At 39.2% G+C, this 20,561-nt stretch overlaps 2 protein-coding genes and 1 long non-coding RNA gene across 8 annotated transcripts in view; 1 reads left to right on the top strand and 2 right to left on the bottom strand.

Annotated features, from left to right (window-relative positions):
- Positions 1–20,561, bottom strand: part of Ten-a (tenascin accessory) — a 442,890-nt gene that overhangs the window by 360,583 nt on the left and 61,746 nt on the right. The gene's annotated exons all lie outside the window — the stretch shown is intronic.
- The window catches only part of LOC139770914 (uncharacterized), a 166,520-nt gene that overhangs the window by 86,939 nt on the left and 59,020 nt on the right, over positions 1–20,561 (top strand). The window lies entirely within an intron of this gene.
- On the bottom strand, positions 15,880–18,650 carry LOC139770931 (esterase FE4). The gene is made up of 9 exons (XM_071703229.1): positions 18,459–18,650; positions 18,020–18,308; positions 17,716–17,901; positions 17,413–17,615; positions 17,088–17,256; positions 16,842–17,008; positions 16,595–16,739; positions 16,322–16,454; positions 15,880–16,249 (listed from the first exon to the last, which is right to left on the bottom strand). The coding sequence occupies exons 1-9, from the start codon at positions 18,648–18,650 to the stop codon at positions 16,087–16,089; spliced, it is 1,647 nt and encodes a 548-aa protein (XP_071559330.1). The 3' UTR covers positions 15,880–16,086.

The following is a 20,561-nucleotide window of genomic DNA, read 5'->3' as shown; positions in this document are numbered from 1 at the left end:
GTAAATATTTAAATAGATGTAATATCCCGGAGTAGACATGAAGGATATGCAGCGAAACGAGTTTTGATACTAAAGTGACTAAAATACGGCCGCTATATGTCGTTTCCGTGCACCGAGTAAGGTTTTACATTTAGCCATATATGAGTGTATCAAAGTATATGGAGAAGTCACGGGCTCCACATTCGCGAATTAATATTTTCTGATGGAACTGTTGTCTGCTACCCAGCCCACAATCCGTTCTATACGTTAAGAACGCAATTTTCTCTCATTAAAATTAATATTCCATAAAACGTAATATTTTCTTCCACATTAACGATCGATATTACATATTTGCGGATGACGGTAAAACTTGCTGTATGATTCATTAAAATATAACGGTAATATGGCATAATTATAATCCAATATATAAGACAAACCGAAAGAAGTTTTTACAAGGATAGCTGATCTCCATTATACGGCTGATACATGCTTCGGCATATATAAATTCTTGTACAATTCTGCGGGTATAACGATACACGCAAGCCAGAACATCCAATTACTTGCAATAAGAGAAAAACACTCGCAGTGCCCCGTTACAGCGGGCGCTGCTAATACCAGCTTTATCAATTGTTGCTCGACGAAGAATTGAATGGGAACTTAATCCAAATCGTTTTTATTGAATCATTGGCACGGAGTGCGCAAACGGTCCGTTAAATATAAACCGTTGTCTATGTGACAGCGTGTAATTTACGTTGCTCGACATCCGAATAGGAGACGATAAAACTCTTTATTTCGAAGTACGAAGAAACATTATTGAGACGCCAGGGAGCGGGGCGAAATTTAGTGCGCGTTTAATGCGGCCGTGCGGGTTAAAATTAAAAAAATCCTTTACATTGTAATGGAACCTTAATATCAATTTATGAGGAGCGAACTAGGATGGCATAATCTCTAGTTATACTACCGCACACGGTCTACCTAAGGGGCTTACAGTTGCCTCACTTTATTACTGATATATGCGTGTACACGATCAGGCTATTGTTAGCGCTGTTATAGGCAGGCCGAACAGTTTCCGTAAGCATGTGCTAACTACACTTCATCCATTTTACCTAACCGAACGCGATACCACGGAAAACCCCTGATATTTATTCCTGCCATCGCCCGGTTTTAACGGTGTTACGGTTCGCTGCGAGACGCTAAAGCTTTTTAATGCTTCTTAATGGCGGTTCTGTTCTCGCGCTTGTTGTGCGACTACTCGGTAATGTTAGCATTGAATTCTGATGGTGAAATGGAATCGAACCGGTAATGATACAAAAGCTGCTTATTCATCGGCGCGAAGCGTCGGGTTATATTTCTTATTTCGCGACGCGAGGAAGAACGAGCGTAATATGTCGTCGCCGCGTGTAGGATAATATTTTAAAAACACCTCTTTTGTGCCTCTTTGTGCCGCATTTATCGCGAATGGAAAAGCGTTCTATCGGGCGCGCACATCGGGCGTTTCATGCCCGATGATAATACCCGGCTAATTCGAAAGCATCGATCGCCTTTTAATATCGCGAATGGTCACGCGAAGATACTAATATGAGCATAATCCCGGCTGCTGTGTGACGGCAGCTTCGCACGAAATTAAAAATAAACCGCACCGTGTTTTTCGTGCGGCGACACCCTCTCATAATATAAAGCCCGGCGCAACGACACGACACGTATTCAAGTTTTAACAGAAGGTACAATTGCGAACAATGGAATTACATATCTCGCCTCTGGTTAGTACTACATTGCACGTGCGGGACACATACATTTACATTGTTAATAGATACGCTATATGGCGAAACGCGGTATATACGCGGTAATTTCTCCTCCTAAATTTGCGATCCCATTTTAGCTATTCTTTCGCATGCCCGACTTGTTAAATATAGGCCACGTTTCGATTCGCGATGATACAGATAGGAAAGTAATAATGGAAGTAATAATCTGAAGAAAGCAATTTGTCTAAAAGCTTTTATTCTGAAAGCTAATTAATCGATTACTGTATATATTAGCATTATTATTGATATCTCATTAATACATTATAAAATAGAGCAAACATTCCTAAGGGCGTAATGTATAATTCGATAAAAATTTACATATACCTATATCATTCACAGCATATGTTTGCTCTACATTTTATGGATTTTTAGAATAACGATTTGGAGCAAAATAATTCGCTTGTGTGTATAAGTTTTCTTTAAATAAGATATAATTAAAACTTTGCTGAATAATTTATGCTGATACTATCATTGCGAAATGTAATCTTGAAACCACGCTTTTAGATATTGAACAATTTATATTTCACAGATGAAAGACTTAGCGAAGACCTTTATATTGAAACTGGCATCTGTGCATACGACGTAAAACCCGAATTTTATTCGTACTCTGGCGAGGGTTCAGTCATATACATACATATGCTGAATAAACTACACGTGTATCTCTACATATATTATATATGTATAGAATATACATACATGTACATACAGGTAGACACCATCTACATAAGTTTTCTTCAAAGAAAGCACTGCTCGAGATCCTGTATTAGAATTTTTCCGTACGCGTGTTTTACATGTATATAAGTAATATTACATATTATCAGCAAAACGGTTACGTCAATTTAACAAACTGAACGAATGAGACAAGAATCATTAGTAGCTCTCTACCGATTTCTGTTTTCTCTGTTATGCTACCTTATCAATCATGCAAGAAAGGCTGAAACGTGCACAAAAAGGAGAGCAACAGAATTCACTTTTACGTACTCGCAATAATTATCAATCCGCCGTAAGCGTAACGTAAAACATTCGAGCGCAATACGGGATATTCTTATTTGAACTAATTCCAATTACACAGCACGCTCTGCTCACTCGCTACTTTCTCATGTTCACCTAGAGTAAATGGCGAAAAGAGAACGCGGAGAAACGGTCTGAAATTGCTGGAGGGTTGGCGTGTAGATAAAAATGTCACACTTGTATCTCCGGGGAGTAAGTGAACCCGCGAATAACCGAGTGAGATGTAGATAGAAGGTACGTACGTAGGAATAGCAGGGAACGCCGCGTGTTGCTCAAGAAAACTGTACACGTTCTTTGCGTCAGCATTCATATCAGTGTTAGCTTTTATCCTTCATCCATCTCGGAGCATGGTCTTTCATGACCTTTTGATCCAGCTGTTATTTGCAAAAATGCAAACGAGTTACTTCGTCTTGGTTGCAGCCTCTCTGTTATTTATCAGACCGTATTCTTTCTTTTCTTCCAGTTATAATCAGACTCGCCTGACATTTGATTCCTTTTGAACTGGAGAAATTTAGTAGAACGGCTTACTTGTTTCCAACAAATTATATAAATTGATGTTTTATGAGTTGACTAATTGTTATCTGTTATAGATTTTCAGAATTATTATTTTATCTCATTAAGAGTCTTAACAAATTATATCCGTAACAAGAAATATTTAAGAACTCTTTTTAATGACATAATAAATAAATCACGAGATATTTCCTCGCTAGAAATTTCGCTTGCTTCCATCAATAATTGCACTCGTTTAACGACGTCTCGTTAGCGGTGGACATATTCTTTCCTATCGTTTTATTCTTTTACGTTTCAACCATTAAAATTCCTGTCCATCGTATAAAAAAGCACGTCCTTTCTTAAAAGATGCGATTTATATGATCGAATAATTTTATGCATTGTTTACATTATAATTATAATTGTTGTGTGTAATGTGTAATATAATACCTTTATTAAAATCTAAAGTGTATATTCGCAATGGATGAGTTTTAACTAGCAAAGTTAGAATCCACATAGTGCTCGAAGTAGAACTAATTTCAAAATCGAAGTTTAGCAGTTCGCGAGAGAATTCATTAAAATAAACTATCTCAGGATATTAATACAACGTTATTGCGGTTCGCGTAGCAACTTTGATATGTCTAACTTGAAGCGTGTATTAATTAAGCACATTATGCATATCTAATAATCTTTATGAGAATATGTAATATTCTGATATAAAGAGCAATTTCTAAAATAAGAGCAATTTCGTATACTATATTATTCTAATTATATGTAATATATTTTCTAGTTAAACGTAATATACAGCGATAATATATAATACTTTGTATATTTGTCGAGCATAATTACGATTCAACGATAACTTGCGCGAAAGAAAGAGACAGGTAGGAAGAAAGTCGTGCGAAAGAAAACACAGGCGAAAAGTGTACGCGAAAGAAACAGGTACGAAGCTAACGTAGGAGCTTTCATGTCGAACGTTTCCACGCTCGCTTGGCTTTCGAAGAAGCCGAATCGCGTGTCAGAAACGTACCCCTCGCCTCGCCACCACTTTTCACCTACGTAATCCCGTGTACGGTTATACCACCCACGAGTATGCCTCCTATCAGGTATATTACTGTTCGTGAAAGGTATAATTATCGATAATACCCGAGAAACTAGATACCATCGTACACGTTAGTCTTAAAGAGCTTTTCAATTTTTACTTGCGTAAAATATAGAGCACGATAATAATACTAGCTTGACGTGAATGCTAAAATTATAGAGAATATCTCTTAATGCTTTCATATATATATTAAAATCTGTTACGATACGTATATAGCCCTTCTTAAATATAATATTTTAGTATTTCCCTCGTTTTAGAATAATATTATTTAAATCTTGTGAAATATTGAAATGATTTTTTATTAATTTAATTTTTAAAATTATTTTAAAATTGTATTAGCACATCAGCTCGTATAAAAGTATCGAACTAATTTAATAGTTTTAAAATATTAATTTTTTTTAATGCAACGTAATGCTATAAGTACACATACTGATATTGTATATAAATATATATAAATATATATAAATATATATAAATCATAATTTCAAATACATTGATAATAAAACATCGTTTTTCATAACTGTTCGTTTTTCACACTGTTCCGAATTTTAGCCTATAAATACGCAAAGTGCAACGATTGTTTAGCTATTTCATACAGATGTTCTCTAGAGGCCTTTAAATATAAACTAATTAACTACCGCTCGAATAGGCCATTTATAACAGGCGCAATAATATTGCAGCCAGTCTGAATTTCGTATCGAATGCGCTGCCTATTACCATCAGGTACGATCACGTCCCAATATCTCCTTCGCTGTCGTAATACGTGTGGTTAATTACACGGAGTGGTGTAACATCTCGCATAACATAGCGCCTTTGTGTGACGACTTATTTGTTACGTTGAAAGTAACAGTCTATTGCTTTTTTTTTAATATAACAGTTTAATGTACATCTGAGTAACAGATCAATAATATATTTTCATATGCACAGTTTCTGATTTGGAAGCGAATGGCTAATGACTATTAAGCCGTAAGCACCTTGTTTTATACATAATCGATATTTAAATCCGATACGGATTTCATCCATATTATAAAAGTTCGACTAAACTCGTTTCGCGCGCGCAAACTCATAATCTCATTACGGAGATAACGGAAGATTTTTCCGCGTTTATTCCTTTCATCGCGATATGAATTATTTTACTAGTACCGTATTACTCACGACCTTGATATCATTATGCAGGCTCATTTTCTCGTCGGATTAATTACGTGCGTTCGCTGGGCGAGCCAGTTTATATGCAGAAACGGCGGATCCGTTGAAAATCAATCGCAAGTTCGCGCATACCTGCGGTCACTTGGTTCAATTACAGAGAATTCCGTGTGCAAATGGCTCTTATCAGATTATATCGAATCAGACAAGCTCAGCAATTATTTTAGCGCAATTTATATTTTGACTACATTCGCACCGCGATATGAAGTTTATCAGATTACTTAACATATTTATAAATTCTTGGCGTGTTTGTAAAGTGTTTATAAATACCAATGCCACATGTGATATTACGTTGAAAAATTTTCACATTTATCCGTCATCGCGTAGATGCTTCCGCGAAACTTATGATTCACCGAATCTATTTATAATTTTGATTGCATGGGGCTATTTAGAGTGACGCAATCATCATAACTTCTCACGTAAAGCGTATTATGCGAATGCTAAAAATATTCTTTTTTTTAAATAGTCTCAAACGACCGACCTTTGCTACACTCGCCGTAGCGTGTTAACCGATGGTTAACGCATGCTCGTATCTGAATAACGTATCTGAGTGAGTGCGGGGTTCTATTCTTGGGAGCTTTGTACTCGTAGACGGAAAGCAAAAGAAACTGCGCTCGTGCATAAAAAATTACTTTTGGAAATATATATTCAGCTTACAGATACTGCTTAAAAGATAATAACTGTTTGCCGGGAGATAAAACGCGGTTGCTTCAAATACCGGGACGTATGATTAATTAAAAACTCGATGCTAGATTGCTGAAGGTGAACTGGATTAAAGCTGTTACGTTCTGCTACCGTCGCATGCTAGGCGTTGCATGCCATTCGTAACATCGTAAGAAGCCGGCAACATTAAAAATAGTTGCTCAATGGAGATTATGTTGGACTAATCGTTCATCATAATTTCATTTACCTGTACTTCCTAACGATAATGTAGATATACACGCAAATACGAAAATACTTGTGTATTTTAAGACAACGATTTTTAGACATTTAGAGGCGAAGGCATAATTACTGAAACGATTCTCTTTTAAATCTTGATTGCACCGTTAGATTAATATGCACGCCGCGCCGTGCCGATTCCGTGGGAAACTAAACTCGTCGTTTCGAACTAAAAAATGCATTAAAGATATTTTTAGCCGATAGTAACGGTATTAGTTATACATTCAGCGACGGAGGAATGCCGGGCAGTAGCATGCAAGTAGAACAACCCGCAAGATTCCGCTGTTCGGCACTCCATTTGTTTCGCTATAGATCGCTGGGATAAGGTTTCGTTGTATGTTGCGGCTTTATTCACCAGTCAAGTGATATATACTTTTCTAGCTGTCCCACATCGGGCGATGTGGAAGGGGCCGCCGAAATACATTGTGCTTCCCCACGTAGCTGTGCATACGAACGTTTTGTCACATTCTAGCGCGGTACAAGGACGTGACACAATTCCTGGGTAATATCGTCCTCGCCACGGACCCTGTATATATATTCTTCCGTCGAGCGTAAAAACATTTTTCTTCCTGTCAATAGGTTTTAATGAAAACGTTGCAAAGGTATAAAAACGAGATTACTGCACGTCCAATTATCATTCGCGAAGCACGCATTCAGGATTACAGAAAAACGGTGTGCACGAACACATGCATAAACCTATATACAATATTTATATTCATGTATGAAAATGACAAACAATTTGCTAGGATTCAATTAAGTATACACATTATTTGATCACATTGTAACAGCAATTTGAACATCTTTTCTGTTAGAATCTCCATGATTCTTCATTTCACTGTAGTTGTGATTATACACGAAATTTCATGAAGATCAAGAAATTAACTTATAGCGTCAAATCTTGCGAAAAATGTTTAATCTTTTTAATTTTAAAATCCGTATAATTTATTATATTATTACAAAAGTATAAAATCTTATATTTCAGCGATCATACAATTAAATTTTAAAAAGAGAAAAAGAAAAACTGGATGCATTGACTATGAGTTTAATGGAACATGAAGATAATTGACAAACGCTTCAGCATACAATGATAAGTTATATAATTAAGTGATCAAAGAAATGTATTATTTATTATGCTGCACAACAGAACAGCGTTGTTATGCAATTTCCACACGGCTGACCCTGCTACGATTGGGATCGTGGTAGGCGCCTTCCTGCCGGATGTAACATATTTCTCCCGTACTGGCATTAACTCGCAGTAGCGAGGAAGTCACGTTCGGCAGGACGCAACCGAGACAAAACTCGTCTGTCCGACTACCTCAGGCAGGTAGTCTCCTCTGGCGTTTCACTATTGATTCCCGTTGAGGCGCGGGGATGAAGTCTAGGGACTCGGTCGCGAGGGAGTGCAGGATAGGATAGCGTGGTAAAGTGGAAGGTAGCAGTGCCGCCGGAGGGGAGGGGGGAAAGGGTGAGAAGAGGGCCGCGGGAGGAACTCAAAGTAGGGTAGCAAGGGAGACAGGCGGTCGCAGAAGCGCAAGAGAAGCTCGGTCGCCCCAGTTGCCACCACTAATGTCTCCTCATACTAACTACCTTCTTATCCTCTCTCCATTCTGTGCCCAGCTCAGACCGGATGGGAGAGAAAGAGAGAGAGAGAGAGACATATATATGTATACAAAGGGCAGAGAGACAGGCAGCGCAGAAGAAAGACAAGGAAAACTCGACGGGTTGAGCGGAGAAAACCTGTAGCAGTTAAGATAAAATAGCTCGGTAGAGAGTGGACACTTTTGTCTCGGGGCGCGGGCAGATTTTTCTTTTGGCTGTAGCGCGATAGGACCCCGTACGTATCGCCGCCAGCGGTGTGGGATCCGCGGGCGCTGTTTATGAACGCCGATTGCCAAGGTTGGTTAATTTCCAAGGAAAAATAGCGCGGCGGCCGCTGTGCGAGTCGCCAGGGACTTCTTTCGCTGCTCGCGAAAAGAGAGACGGCGCCTGGTAGCGGCGTCTCGCAGGATGAGAAAAACAGCTGCATGATGAAGATTGGTTGAGCCCGGATAATCAGCCGGGCGATCTCTTTCTCTCCCGCGCTTCTCCGTCTCTTCTATTTTTTTCATTCTCGTACACGGCAGCTCGGATATAGCTGCGAGGTTCATTCGAGTGGCAAATTGGGCCGTTTTACCGCGTGGATGATTCTGTAATCTCTATCGCCAAGGTGAGCGATAATAAACGCTGATAATAATCCCCGCGCTCGAATGGCTGGATTTTTATAGCAAAGATGCGGAGAATACTCGCGGAAATATCGAGAAGAAAAAGACAGCGTGAAATAGACACCAAATATAAAAATAACTTTTATTTCTTCTCACACCAGACCGCTTCGGCTAGACATATATTATTATATGTATATCATATTATTGACGTTAATATGTATATATAGGTTTATCGTATTTATTCGCAAAAGTTTGTCGTATTTATCGAAGAAAGTTGAAACGAAAATTTCGCAGTAAAATTAAAGTAGATTTGCCGCAACAAACCTCACTATGTTTATTTTTTCGTCCAAAGGAAGATTTTTCAATCTTCTTTCCTAAGGATTTCGTTTTTCTGACTTTATTTTACACCGAGCTTGTTGAAAACGCGACAAACCTTTTGCACAAAGTACGATTATATTGGATTAAATATACTAGACAGGTCACGATTAGATCTCTGACAGATAATTTTGCAGATCAGAATTGACTTTGCTGTAACAATTGATGAATGCACTGCAGCATACAACCGTTGATATCGTTATCACAATCCGATTGGTGGATTATTAATCCAAGTATTTTTCAGATTTATCTCTCGCGGAATATAAAATAAAATTATCGGACGCAGTTGCAACTGGAATCGTATTCATTTTCAGCATGACGGCAAAATAGCGCTCGCATCGACAAAGCCGATGGGATACGCTTTGCATTGTGCGAGAATTTTTCGATATTCGCTTCGAAGTTTCTGTATGGAAATTAGTTATGTTATTCCCGCGAGATCACAAATAGCATGTAGAATACGAAGAAAATATAACCGAAGAATATTCATGCCGGTAATTTCTCGAAAGTTATAATTACGAACGGGGCGCCGCGCGCGCAAAATTTGACTGACATCACACGAAATTATTACGTAGAATAGAACAAATTGAATAAATTGCTGTTGTGTGACTTACAGATTTGTAACCAACCGCGAGATTAATTCCGATATTTGTTTTGCATCCGTATGGTTTCATCGAGTGCAAATCGCTATACAAATTGAACCTGCGTAATCATTGCGTTGTATAAATTATTTATGACATAATATATTTCAGGAGTGGTATTAACTCGGTATATATCAACGAGACTGCGCACGTCATGTCTGAACTGGCACATTGTTTTGCGCTACGCGATTCTGTTTAAACGCGGTATAATTGATTTGCACATTGACCAAGCTGTTGCACCAAAACAACGACCTATTTTCAGACATAATGCGTACCCTATAGGCATCAACGGATTTCACACAGGTAGCTCTCTCATGTCTTATGGCTATTTTCGTGTGGTAAACTCCAGCTATTAATCATCCCCGTTTCACTGAGCCATAGTCGCGTGATAGTCTGTAAAATCTTAGTTAACGTTTAATGTAGTTAAGTAAGTATAACGTTGTATTTTAAATGTAGAAACGCTTGTGATGCAGATACATTAATCTGCATATCTTCATAAATATTATGCTAATTGTTTCAATGATTAAAATCTTAATTAAAATAATTTAATGCAGTTAGTCATAACGTCCGCACAATTGGCTGGGACTTTTGCATGTTAACTGACAAATTAGTGACTTAAGCTCCCTCAAGGGTGAGAATTCGCTTTATCATCCTTAATCGAACTACATATTCATATCGAATGAAGTATATGTACTATATATAACCTTCGATTATATCTTCGCGAGAGAAGCACTTTTACTAAAAAGATACATTTAAATAAATTCCATGCATATATGGAGGAGTAAATACTATAGTGGTGTAAGTCAAATTTTTAAAAAAATTTGACTTACACCACTGTAGTTTTTACTCCTCCATATGTAGATGATCAAATTACATATTCATAAGGTCTACACGTATATATTTTGTAAAGATCATATTTATCTGCAGGAAACATTGTTACGCTTTAATAATCGACCTATAAAATTCTCCAATGCTGAACCGATTGTATTTGATGCTCAATGCTCATATCGCGACAATTATTGTATTATGAGCAGGACAAGGACGCGACCTAATCTTGGCGATCGACATTTAAACTGGAAAACGCAAGGACGGCACTATAAAAAAATGAATGTTGTACTATTTTATTATTGATTCTATTGATCTCGTAAAAAAATCATTGCCACGAGAAAAAAATTATCGTTCGTGAGGAGAATTATTGTTCGATATTCTCTCTGAAAGTGAGACCATTCCTTTCAATAACCAGCGACAACTACGTGTAATGTTTTTCATTCTTTATACATTACGTTGACGTCGTTATCATTATCAAGCTATTTTTATACGCGTGTGAAGCAAACAATCATTTATTGTATGGATTTACGTGTTAAACGTCGCAATTTGTCATTTAAAGTTAAAAGTAAACAACAGCAGTTTTCATCGAAAATGCAATTACAACGACTATTATTTATCGCATCAACCAGATTAATAACTTTGTTTCTGCTTAGGCCCACGTCATGTCTGACGTGGGACAGAAACGATTATCTTAGCGCGGTGATACGTAATGTGGTAATTAACTCGATACTATCCGATATCTGGCGCGCGATATAAACGGGCGACGTGACGGCAAATCGAAAATTGTTACCAAAACTCGATGTGACATAGAACGTAGAGCGGGCGAGAACATATTGTATTGACCGGCGCTGAGAATCACGCTTGATTTGACGCGGCAAGAGCGTTCCCGATGGATCGATAGCAGGGTAATCTACCTGGACACACAAGGATCGGGACCTTTACAGGTCCAATTAACAAACAAACCAATTTAATTAGCATTATCAATGCAATTTCCGTACTGGCATCGGAACTAATATTGGAGGCGGCGGAGTACCGCCGATGTACGTACGTAATGTACACGATATTGGTTCGAGCGAGAGGCGACGACGAACGGACGCGGGCCATGTAGTAATTCTGTAATATTGTGGGTGACGGTGGTTAGCCTTAGGGGATGGGCAAACAATGACATCCGACCAACGCGGCTCGATTGTTACGCCGCCGCCGTCGCCGCGTCCGCGTCGGTGTTGTAAATGACGATAATGTAAATACATTATAGAATTATTTACCCGGCATTTTGCAAATTATACGTATGCTCCAGAGATTTGCGAGAGAAAGAAGCAACAATACAATTAACGTGCCATTAATCGTGATTAAATGTCTTTGAACGTATCGGTGTTGTTCAATGGTTTGTCGCTTAGATGTTCTAAACGTTATACATATAAATGAGAACGTGGGTTTAAATGATACATTAAACTAACATTCGGTGCCATATGTATAAATAATAAGCGATTAGGACATGCTGTATATGAGACCGGTTTACACGCATTAATGTAGAATGCATACAATGTTTACTACGGCGTTTATAATATCGTATGAATCATATAATATCCGCCCAACACATTATGATATTAGGCAGATTTACGTAAAAATTTTATAAGTTATTGCAACGCCCGTAGAAATTATTCATTGATGGCCATCAACTTCTATCGAATACGTAATCAGCCTTACTACATGAATAATTTAAATAAATGAACACATTTATGAGACTAAACGAACAAGCGGTTGCGCGGTTATTCGAAAAAAAAAAAAAAAAAAAAAAAAAACAGGTGTCGCAGAAATGAAAATACGTATGCCGCAAACAATAAATCTCACGCGTCCCAGCCCAAGCTACCACTCATAATTATAGGAAATCGTTAAGCCGCCATTATTTATTGATCAAGTTGTTAATGGATCAATAGCATTTCATTTTTCCTAGTTTGCCACGCTGATGGCGATACGTGAACCGCCAGCATTAAAACGTGCATGCCGCTTGCACACACGTTGCCGGAAATGGGAGTGGTAGCAGCGCCGTAATACAGTACAAACATTTGCGTTGTTTCATACTGTCCCTCGTATTTGTCAGGAACTATCGTTAAGTGACAATGTCTAATTTACTGCGCATTAACCCGCACGGTCTCCCCATAATGATCCACTAAGTCTGACTAAGAGGATTCTGTTACTTTCGAAGTATTGATTTCGGCATCGTTCTTTTAAAGACGCGCTACGCGTTGCGAGAACGACAATACAATATTAAACAAAAGGGGAATAAGAATGTTGTTACACATTGCGATTTAAATTTTGCGAAAATTTAAAATGCCAAGTTTCATGGAGAATAATCGTTTCAAAGGAGAGAATATGATATGAAAATATTGCTATATTATTTTTAATAAAAAAAAAACAAGGAAACATGTGCATGACATTACAGTCTGCAGTCGAATAAAATAAATTTGCTCGGTCATTGCGCGCGTTCATTGAACATATTCAAAGGTTTAACCAAATTTTTTTTACTTATACGAAAGAAGAAAGCGCCGGAGAGCTTGAGCGCAATTTTAATTTCCTTTTGGTCTGCAGATTTGTTACGGATTCCCTTTTGTTCGCCAGCTGCTCCAGTGACATTTCAGCGCACGTTATTCTATATCCCCATTTCTATGTAGAATCATCGCATGACTATGTAATCATTAGATATTACAAATTGGATCACCGCGTTCTGTTATTTATAACATGAAATTTATATAACGTATCATTGAATAAATTATATTTCTGCTTCAGTTGCGAGTTACCTAATTCGGGCTACCGCGTTATCTCCGCAGATTATGCATTCTCCTGTGATATTGAACGAGGCCAAGAGCCGACGTTTAAATTGGGTCGACACGACCCAGGGATTTCAATATTCACACTGCGGTTAAAGATCGGGGACTAATCCAAATGCGATCGGATGCATTACGGAGGAGAAATCGCCGTGCAGGCTAGGGAACGTAAATGTTTGTTTGGGACTCCACGTTGCGCCGTACACTAGGATGCACGCGTCTTAAGCATCGAAAAGGGTAAATATCTGAGAGCGTGGAAACTAGTACGTAATCCCGTCGTTTGATCACACGAGAGGAATACTTGTAGCCGATTAAATCCCACTGGAGTCGCGCCCGCGATAAAAGTGACGCGCGCGATTGAATAGCAAGTAGTTGGATGAGACCAAACGGCGAATTATACTGTCGTTCGAATATCATAAAACATACGCGCGATTTATCGTCATAATGATGACGTTATTGCGGTGATAATCCTTTTCGGCGATTTCACCATATCAGGTCGTCTGATTTCGCCCAGTTCTCAAGTTCACCGTTGCCAGGGCGGCTGGCAGTTCAACAACTTCGCGTTTCCAAATTGCAAACCATCGTAAATAAGCACGCTTATCTCGTCAAGTGTCGTCGCCAAACTCAGTACGCTTCGCATTTCTGTACGAATTATAGCATCGTCAAACCGAGTTTGTCCGCTTGTTAAGACGGGCATAACAGGGCGTCGTATCGCGAATACCAAGCCCCGAGTACCAAGGATAATGGGGTTCGCGGGAACTTTGTGTGTCGCTAAATGGAGTAGATTAAAATATCGACGAGCGTTGCGACGAGCGATATATTTATATCGCTTCGCTCTGCGATCATCCATGCGCTCTTTACATTTATACCGTGTCGCTTTCGCTTCCGCGAAAGCGTCAAGACGCGTTAGCAGGAAACACGAGTGAAATTTCCTCTCGCGAGACGTCTCGCGAGCAAATACGTTTCTTCGCCCGTCGTACAGACGAGATATTAAGTTGTTGAGACGAAAGTTGAGGGCTTTACAGAACCCGTAAGACTCATCAATTTCCCGGTATTTCCGATCGGTCAATCCTGCAGAGACAGCAACATCATTGCGCTACAATCCCATTGACGGTGAAGAATGAAAACTCCGTTTAACAATATCGCTTATTCAGGCGCGTCAGCACCGGTGCAGACTTTCTTCGCCCGTGGCGAGATGATCGATTGCATTCGCGCGCACAGGGTCCCGCAGTCAAAACTGCACCCGCGCCGGCGATCAATATACCGTGTGGCCTCGTGTGTCTCGCGTTCCGCGTGACTTCCCGTGTACTTGAAAACGGCACCGCCGCGTTAAATTTCCGCGATGCGACGCGAGCGCGATGCTCGGCAGCGGCACAATGCCTACCTCCGGCCTCCGGCTGCGCTTTTGATTACGTCATAAAACCCGACGGAACGACGGCCTGGCCGTATCAAGGTTACAATTTCAGCGACGTACACTGAGAGCATATTTCACGGATCGGCGTATATACGCGCGCCGCTGCCTCTTTCGCGGCTCTGTACATCGGTTCTCCATTCATTTCGTCGCGCTGCGTCGCCCCAGTCCGGTCGTACATCGCGAGGAAAAGTTCTCCGCTTATATTCGCTCGCCGAAACAAGCGCATAATTTCGTTAGAGAACTCCCAGCGTCGGCGGTTATACGAAAACTTTTCGCGGTCCTGTATGAAAAAGGATATAGGCGGTACGGCACAGTCGAGCAACAGCTGCAACGACGCGGCCCGCTCGCCCGTAATAATTTTCATTTCGTGCGATTATTCGCGAATTGTTCACGGTATATCGCGACCGCGCGCGCACGATAACGACAAAAGAGTTTCTTGCCGGCGGCGGCTGCGGCCCTATTTGTTACCATTTGGCTCGTAACGCTCTGACAAGGCATAAATTTTCCTTTCATCCGATACGTCAGTTAACTGATCGCCGTGCGCGCACGGTAACGCGTGCGAGATCGTGCGTGCGTGACTAACCACGCCACCAGATATATCTCGACCACCGCGAGGAAAGATACATATGAGCGTGTGGTATGAAAGAGAGAGAGAGAGAGAGAGAGAGAGAGAGAAGGAGGGAGAAAGAGAGGCAGCAGGTTACAACAAATTGCCAATCTCAACCACGGTAACCAACTGCTAAGAGTTTACCCGAGTTGCATCAACATTCCTTCCCGCAACAATTCCGCTATTTCAGATATAGACTCGATGTTGCTCTTTCAGCGATCTCGCACTTGCCGCAAAGACATAGCTGCAGCAAGTACGTAAGCGCGTGATAAAAAATGGAAGAACCGTGATTCAAAAGTCTATCGTTTGACGCAACTAGTTATATATATCAACGGCAATTGATATCAAATTAGAAGACGTAATTGCCGACTCTAATTGAATGTTTTATATATCAGTGCAGACTTTATCGATCACGTTGCTTTTCGATGACTCTCTTTTCGAAGCGAAACTTCAAGCATCCTACTAATACTTTTAGTTAAGATTTTATTTAGATTATATTTGCTATCTTTATATAATAATATTGTATATATTGCCCATTATATATGTATATATATATATATATTATATATACATATATCACGAAATAAGAATAATTATGCATCACCATTTTGCCGGTTCTAAAATTCGATGTGACCAATATATTTATATTGCGTTCTCGTGACACAATGCATTTTTAGCCAAGAACATTTTTGTACAAGTTCTTCCAGAAATCAACTCTATCGTTCAGTAAGCCTTTCTCCATTTTTAATTCTTGATTAATATTCATGTAATTATCTTCTTCACCTCTGGGCTCCCACTTCACGTTCACGTACTCATTCATATTTGATGTAGGGTTCCTAAAAATATCACGATTAGTTCTCGTTTTGTATCTGTCGTAAATTTAGTAACCAATAATTGTCCAGACGTACCCGTCCTTTGCAAAGTTCGCTAATAACGTGGTATAAATGCGCACCATCTTCTCCGCGGGCGAACCTGGTTGTGGCACATTTTTCAACTCGTCCGAATAGAATTCATAAGTCAAATCGTCACCATGAGCGCTGCCTAGTTGAACGAGATAAAAATGATATAAGCAAATGTAATTTATTAAAATATAATATCACGTTTTCTCTTTCGCATAATGATTACATCGCAATACAGAGCGAATGCGAATCTTCTGCTCAAACTCATAACTCTTAACTCACCGACCTCCACTTGGACTAAAGATTTTATCATACCGAACGGCGCTTCGTAAGAGAATATGTACTGGTAAATTGGGGACGAAATTCGGGAGCTTAATACCTCTAAACTGAGTGCGATCCCGGCGTCAAACATGACGTCGTCCAACATCTAAAATGCACAAACAACTTTAATATGCACATCGTTAAACTTATATACCTTGCTTACACGAAGTTTCGCGATAGCGGGACGATATTAACGTTAAGTACTCACCTTCATGAGCTCTTTCGTGGTTTCCGTGGAGATCAATTTATCCCCGAAGTAGTAGCTCTTCAAGCTTTCACCTAGTTGGTTCTTCTGCCCGGCATCGGTTATATTCAAGTCGTTCGGCAGGAAGTTCTCAAAGTGCTCGTTTATCTGGTCGATATTGCCGAGCATCACTGAAAAACAGATGTTTTCATATCGTTTACATGACGCCGAGCACATGTAACTTCCGCGTAATATCGTATCGGTCATTACTCTGCACATAAAAGGCGGACTCGTCGGCCGTAAATCCGGCCATAACGGGCACATCGGCAATTTTTCCAGATTTCAAAAGCGTCCAGGGATCGGCGGGCAGAAATATCTCTTGTCCTATGTCAGCTTCGACCGATGGAATAAATGCTTCGGTGCGGCCGTTCATAGCGCTCTGCAATGATCCAATCGAAATGATTATCGGCGTTCAATACTCGTTAACATAATGTTTGCTTTGAGTGTTTATACCGCAAACTTCAATTAATGTAACGCTATCTCTCGTGTATTCAATAAGAAAATAATTCGTTCAATTAATAAGGAACGGTTATACCTGTTTAAGGAACGGTAAATCATCACTGGCCGCAATTAATTCTTTCGGAGAAAATTCTGCGAGTCTGGCAACCAACTCAGCAGAATCGCTAGTCTCTATGTCGAGCTTCTCGCCCAGTTTGAAGGCTACATCTCTGGCATCGTAAGATATCGCCCATGTATTCACCGCGCTTCCGCTTTGCGAGATAGCTTTATTGAACAAACCTGTGGCACGGTAAATCGTGTTGTACACATTTCACGCCCACGATGTGAGAGCGACAAAAGTTTATTTCGTTCAAGTAATCAAGCGATCGCGACATCTCACCGTCGGACATAGGAGACATCATGTGAAACTGGACGGAACTTGCGCCCGCATCTTCGCCAAAGATTGTAACTCGGTTGGGACAGCCACCGAAGTAATGTATGTTGTCCTTGACCCATTTCAACGCCATTACCTGATCCTTTAGACCAGCATTGCCGGGTGCACTCTTGTCGCGAGTATTTAAAAATCCTATAATTCAATAATGGTATGATTATTTTATATGTGCCTTCAATTTTAATGATTTAGAAATTATTTAAACGGAGTGTCTCATGAAAACACGCTTGTTTGTTGACGGATCTCTACTCACCAATTGCGCCTAGTCTATAATTAAGCGTCACTAGAACGACGTCTTGCTCAACTAAAAAGTCAGGGCCGAAGAATACATCGTCTCCAAGGCCATGATTGAAATTACCGCCATGAAACCATACCATAACAGCTTTACAAGCGTCTTTGTTCAACACCGGAGTGTAAACATTAAGAAAAAGACAATCTTCCTCGCCAACTATATCTTGTTCTATCATACAGAAGAAGGGACAAGACGCACGATGGTAAGTCGCATCATACGTGCCTTCCCAAGACTCCGCTGGCTCCGGCATCTGAAAAATAAAATTTAAAAAAGCTCGAAATATTAATTTATTACTCTTCCAATTCTTTGACCCGTATTTTAAATACAGAAATAGTCTTAAAAAAATGTGTGTGTATGTGCAATGCATGTATATATCTGATAATTTAATTAATCAACTTACCTGGAATTTATTAAGGCCAACATTGGGCTTCGCGTAGGGTATCCCTTTAAAGCTATAGTACGCCCTGTTCTGTAATACTGTATTAGTCTTTAGGCCCTTTAGAAATCCCTGAGGAATTTCTAATTGAACATCTTGCTCGGCTCTGGCCGATATGACCACAAACGCACAAAACACAAACTTTTTAGACCACATTTTAACACTGCGAGATGATCGCGTAGTTGCCCGTCTTTTATAGCATCGGAAAACACGTTGACGATCAAAAGAGCGGGTTATGACGGACTATATTTACGCAATTACTACTCGGGGAACATAATAGCGCGAACAGGTTACCCGTAGAGCAATTTACGAGATGCCTCCATAATCTCGTGTGTCAACTATAACCGCGCAACATCGGGTTTTCAGGTAGAATTGTTAGGTCGGATTTCCTCAGTTTATCTTTAGCCTCGATACATAATCTTCATTAGAGGCTCATAATGCGCTTCCTGAAATTTATTGTAATCCGTAATAAGGTACATCATACAAACTACATGGCTTTTCAAGAGCCATAGATAAAAGAGATAAATTGCTCTTTATTGTTATATTCTGCAATATGCGCAGGTACGATGCAGGTTTAGCAAATTTTGCATCCATAATGCGCAAGTATGATGCAGGTTTAGCAAATTTTATATCAGCGATGTATTCATTACGACGATCATTAATAAATGTAATTCTAAATAGCCACTTGTGATATTTGTTAAGCAGCACGATTGCATTAATATATTTTAAGAAATGGATTCAGAAAGACATTTATGATTCTGACGAGTCGTTATTAATCATCATTCGCCTATATCATTATAAGTCAATAAAATTGAAATTTTCCGTGCGATGAAATTTCTGTCTCTACTTATTAAATCTGAAAACAAAGTTCATAAAATCTTTATTTAAAAATTGTTTATAGAAAATACTTGATGAATTAACAAAGAATATTCTTAATAAAAAATAATTTTACAATAACAAGAAGTAATTTTTTTATTACAATAATTTTAGTTATTTTAAACACAGTTAATTGATTCAACTTTCTATTAATAACATTAGATAATAACATTATGCACGAATATATTAAAAATGTTGATAAATTCGCAATGTTATTGCTTCGGAAAAATTTCAAGTAGAATTTTGAGGCAGAACGCATAAAGTGCACTCGGAATGAATAAATTTCTATAATTTACTTTTACATCCGCGCAAATAGAAAAGCAGATGTAAAGAGATGAAATGAGGCGAGCACAGCTCCACAAACTAAGTAAAATGAATTTGAATGGTATGCCTTAATGATTAAGACCATGTACTTGATGCGAACTTCACGAGTTAAGCAGTAATTAAGGTCGAGTTAAAAGAGAATTGCTTTGAATTTCTACAATATTTACGATATGAAGTTGCATTAATAATGTACGGATTTATGGCACAATTAAAATTCGTCATAATAAATATTTTAGACATATGTGTCAATCAAAAATTGAATAATATTGCCTTTTTTGTCGGATTGGTCTAAAAATAGTCTAGAAATAATTTTTTTTATCCGAATATATGACGTTTCGACTTTTTTTATCCCTCAAAAATTTAGTAAGATAAATATTTATTTCCTAATGTTTAGTCATGAGTAGCAAAGTTTGTTTCACGATAAATCAACATTTGGGAACGGCGCAGACAGACGATGCAATCGAAAAAATATGAAATCGAAGTAAATCTCGCGCACGTGATTTTTCGCTTTAACGAACGATCCGACGGTTTCTGACAATCTGTTCGCCGTGCTCGGGAGAAGGAAGATACGTTCCGTGAGCAATTGCAGCCGTCCACCCAGCGTTCCCCCGAGTGAGCTCCAGTCTGTTTCGAGCGTGCCATCGAATTTTTCAAACTTCAATGTGATTTTCCATGAAGAGTTTCTCCGCCGGCGGCGACGATTCTCTTGAAAACGACGTTGCCCTCGTCATAAATGCGGCATCATCGCACTCAGACCGAATTTATGCAGCTGGTAGATAGGTGTACATACTCGACTCACGTTGCTAACGGTTCAACCATTTTGGCGATTTCGGTCATGCACTCCTTCCGCTAAATAAAGTACTTTAG

Source organism: Temnothorax nylanderi, unplaced genomic scaffold (genome assembly GCF_030848795.1).
Source record: "Temnothorax nylanderi isolate EJ_2023f unplaced genomic scaffold, tnyl_v1.0 TNYL_tig0034_pilon, whole genome shotgun sequence".
Taxonomy (NCBI): domain Eukaryota; kingdom Metazoa; phylum Arthropoda; class Insecta; order Hymenoptera; family Formicidae; genus Temnothorax; species Temnothorax nylanderi.
This window is presented reverse-complemented; position numbering and strand designations above follow the sequence as displayed.

What these genes read in the sequence shown, in the direction of transcription:
- LOC139770931 (XM_071703229.1), bottom strand. Translation starts at nt 18,650, where the DNA reads ATGTGGTCTAAAAAGTTTGTGTTTTGTGCGTTTGTGGTCATATCGGCC. An exon ending in TTATAGACTAGGCGCAATTG is followed by an intron (nt 17,902 to 18,019) that starts GTGAGTAGAGAT and finishes ATTGAATTATAG; the next exon opens with GATTTTTAAATACTCGCGAC. An exon ending in CCACGAAAGAGCTCATGAAG is followed by an intron (nt 16,740 to 16,841) that starts GTGAGTACTTAA and finishes TGTGCATTTTAG; the next exon opens with ATGTTGGACGACGTCATGTT.